Source organism: Tupaia chinensis, unplaced genomic scaffold (assembly GCF_000334495.1).
Source record: "Tupaia chinensis unplaced genomic scaffold, TupChi_1.0 Scaffold000302_1, whole genome shotgun sequence".
Lineage (NCBI taxonomy): Eukaryota > Metazoa > Chordata > Mammalia > Scandentia > Tupaiidae > Tupaia > Tupaia belangeri.
Window position 1 is genome coordinate 6,125 of NW_006159792.1, and position 3,299 is coordinate 9,423.

The window sequence follows — 3,299 nt, forward strand, 5'->3', positions numbered from 1 at the left end:
TGGACCCCCTCTTAGTCAACTGTGGTTTGCTTCCTGGTCCCGGTGGCTTAAAACTCACACCAGGCACGTGTGTGTGTGCACCCAAAATCCTGACAGGAGAATGCAGGAGAAGGGACTACGGTGTGGCTATCCCCCTGAGGGGTGAATTTTTTATTGCAGTGTGTACATCCCCTCTGGGGGGTGATTTCTTGCTTTCTGTCTGTCTGTCTCTCTCTCTCTGGCAAGCACACATGCCCTATAGTAAAAACAAAAAATCAAAAGAAAACAAAACAAAACACCTCTCAAAAAAAAAATTTTTGTATTTACATTTTTCCCCCCTTTCTACAAATCCGTCCTTGTGAAGGAGCCAAGCGTCAGCTCCCGATGGGAGGGACGTTCTCATGGAGGTACTGCAAGGCCAAGTCTGTCCACTTCATTTCCTGCTCTTTGACGGATTCTGTAGTGCCGCCGTTGTCCTGCTCGGGCTCAGGAAGCTCATTCTGAAAAGGCACAACGGACAATCAGAACAGTATATTCTGCATTAACTCCTTCAAAGCCCAGAGCACTGAAGAGTTGAAAACTCTGGGTTCCTAGGAACGTGCAGCATAACTGCTAGGTGTTTTTGAAGGACTGAAATAGATTGAAGAAAGTGTCAGAAGTACCGCTCCAGCACGGGCCGGTGCCTCTGCAGCAGGGAAGGGGGGCCCTGGCTTTGGCGGCTGGGCAGGAGGCGGTGTGGCAGAAGGGCAAAGGGCTGAGGCTTTGGAAGCCAGCCAAGATCCAAGCCCACGACTCCAGGCCACCACTGCAGGCTTACGTGGGCCGGGTACTCACACCCCGGGCCCTTCGTTTCCTTACAGGCAAGTCATGGGACTGCCATAAGGGTTAAACGGGGTCATTCGGACAATGTGTTCAGCACTGTGGGGCATCCGGTCCTCGAAGAAAAGTCTGCTACGATTACGAGTGGCCAGGAACACTGAAAAGAGCCAACGTCAAACCGTTTTTGGAGGAGTCTGCTTTAACAGAATGCCTGGTTTGTTGGAGCATTCCTTAGGCACACACACAGAACGTACGTGGAAACCACCGTGTACTCAGAGGAAGGGAGGGCGGGACACTGAGAACGGAGCCACGGATGGGCTTCCCCGACAGTCAGGCAGTGCCGGATACAACCCCAGAGGACTGGCTGGCCTCCCACCAGCACTCTTCTTAGGTAAGCCATGGGCCGCGTTTAGGGAGCATCTGGAAACACTTCCTTACGTCTTGCATTTAAATCTATTACTATTAAAGCCGGGCGTTACTCCGGAGGTCACTGACGATACGTTTCTTTTCAATGATCTCAATTTATATTTTGTTTGACCATCAAGAGCCACTTACTATTTCCTGCTAGATTCCCATGTTCAGTACATGAATATATTTTTCCTTTTCAAAATTATGTCCAATATGTATTCCAAGATGTTAACTTAAAATATGCACATCTGAATCACGCATCTCGCTCTGTAAACATGTCTGAAATGTAAACATACTTGCATAGATTGAAAAAAAAAAGATCATTTATTGCAAAGGAGTAATATAGTCTTCTTGAAGTTAAAAAGTAAGTTTGGTCCCAATAATTACTTACAGATGAAAAAAAAAATCATGAGTGATTTAATCCGGATGCAGACAATGTTGCTTAACTTCCTCCGTAGTACGCTTTCTATAATCATGGGTCTTTCGTTTCATGACTACGGTCTCTTGCAATGAGTACCAACTTATAAAAGTGAGTATGTGCCTAGACAACAAAGCCGGAAGTATCATAAACCCAACCATCTATGACGGCATCATGCAAAAGTGGCCTCAGCTCTCTGCAAGTACCCCTATCCATTTCCCCAATCCTGGACTGCGACTAGTCGTGACTGCTTTGCAGAGAGAGTGCAGCTGCAGGCCAGGGGGCCAGTTCTTGGCCTAAGCTCCAGGAGGCCCTACAGCTTCCTCTCATCTCGCTCTTGGACCCAGAGACCGAGAAGTCCCGGTTAGCTGGATCATGAGACCATGGCCTAGCTGCCCATCACCCAGCTGACGGCCTGTAACTGCCAGACGTGTGCGATCACCCCAGACCATGCAGACTCCAGCCGGTCAGCTGTCTGACTACACAGCACAAGCTCGCCTGGGAGTGGTCAGCTGAGCTGGCACAGACAGAAGACCTTCCCAGCTGGGCTGCAAAGCCATGAGATAAATAACTGTTGTTTTAAGCCACTTAGGCTTGGGTGATTTGTTACGCAGCAAAAGCTAACAGATACACACTTTGATCAGGCCCTGCTCCTTTGCCCAGACCAATCCCACAGCTCCCTTGTTGGTCTCGCTTGCCTCTTTCCCCATGTCAGACCCTCTCTAACAAAGCCACTAAACTGACTTTCCACCAGTCAAATCTGAACACGGCAGTCCTGTTTTTACGACTCTTTATTCCTGGATCTTCCAAGGGTGATGTCTAGGAGTGGCATCAAGTACCTCTCTCAGCATCTGGTCCAAGCCCAATGCTTCTGCCTGCTTCCCTGACAAATGCATTCTCTGTCCATACCAAATGTCTCACCACCTCACAAAGCCTTTCAAAATCCTGGCTCTGTATGTATCTGCCCCTGTGCTGCGGTGGCCTTGTTTACCCCCACTAAGCTTTCGGTCTCTCCTTATCATCCAGTTGAAACATCACGTTCTCTGAGCTTTTCTGATGCCTGCCAGGCAATCGGGCCTTTCCTACACTGTGTGGCTTCTCACTCCCTGACTTAGCGTATTTATTGTAATAGTTTCTGTGTGTCGTCTCTCTAGAACCTGCAGGAGAAGGAACCATATCCTGTGTTCACGGAGTCTCACGGCACACAGTAAGTGCCAGAGGAATGCTTCTTGAATGAGTGAAGGAACAAAAGCTTAAAAGACGGGGTCTGGAGCTTTGGACCTAGGTACGAAGTCCAACTTTATCAGCTACTAGCCTTTAGGTAAGTTCTTTCCTCTGATCCTAGTCTTTCCTGGAAAACAAGGATTACACCACTGACCCTGAAGGGTTATTTTAGAGATAAAATACGTCTCCAGCCTCAGTCCATGGTAGTCACTAAATGACGGCTATAATTCTTACGTTCTCTTTTGACTATTTTCCTCAACTTGAACTGAGTGGTAACTGGCCATTTGATATTGCATCACTCACGGGACATATTTCTACCTTATTCTTAAATGACAGTGTGGACGAACAGAGTATTTTATCTCTGTAAACAACAGCAGCAATCTACCTGTAAGTTACATTTTACTAACCCATCTTTTTTTTTTTTTTTTTGCTATAGGGCTTGTGTGCTCAC

The 3,299-nt window shown here is 47.5% G+C and overlaps 1 protein-coding gene across 6 annotated transcripts in view; it reads right to left on the reverse strand.

Moving 5' to 3' along the window:
• Positions 1-281: 281 nt before the first annotated feature.
• The window catches only part of ANAPC13 (anaphase promoting complex subunit 13), a 6,175-nt gene continuing 3,157 nt past the window's right edge, over positions 282-3,299 (reverse strand). For all 6 annotated transcript variants that reach the window (XM_006150846.3, XM_006150848.3, XM_014588731.1 and 3 more), the window contains exon 3: positions 282-479. In XM_006150846.3, coding sequence (XP_006150908.1) covers positions 354-479 — 126 coding nt within the window. In that variant the 3' untranslated portion in view covers positions 282-353. The remainder of the gene's footprint in view (positions 480-3,299) is intronic.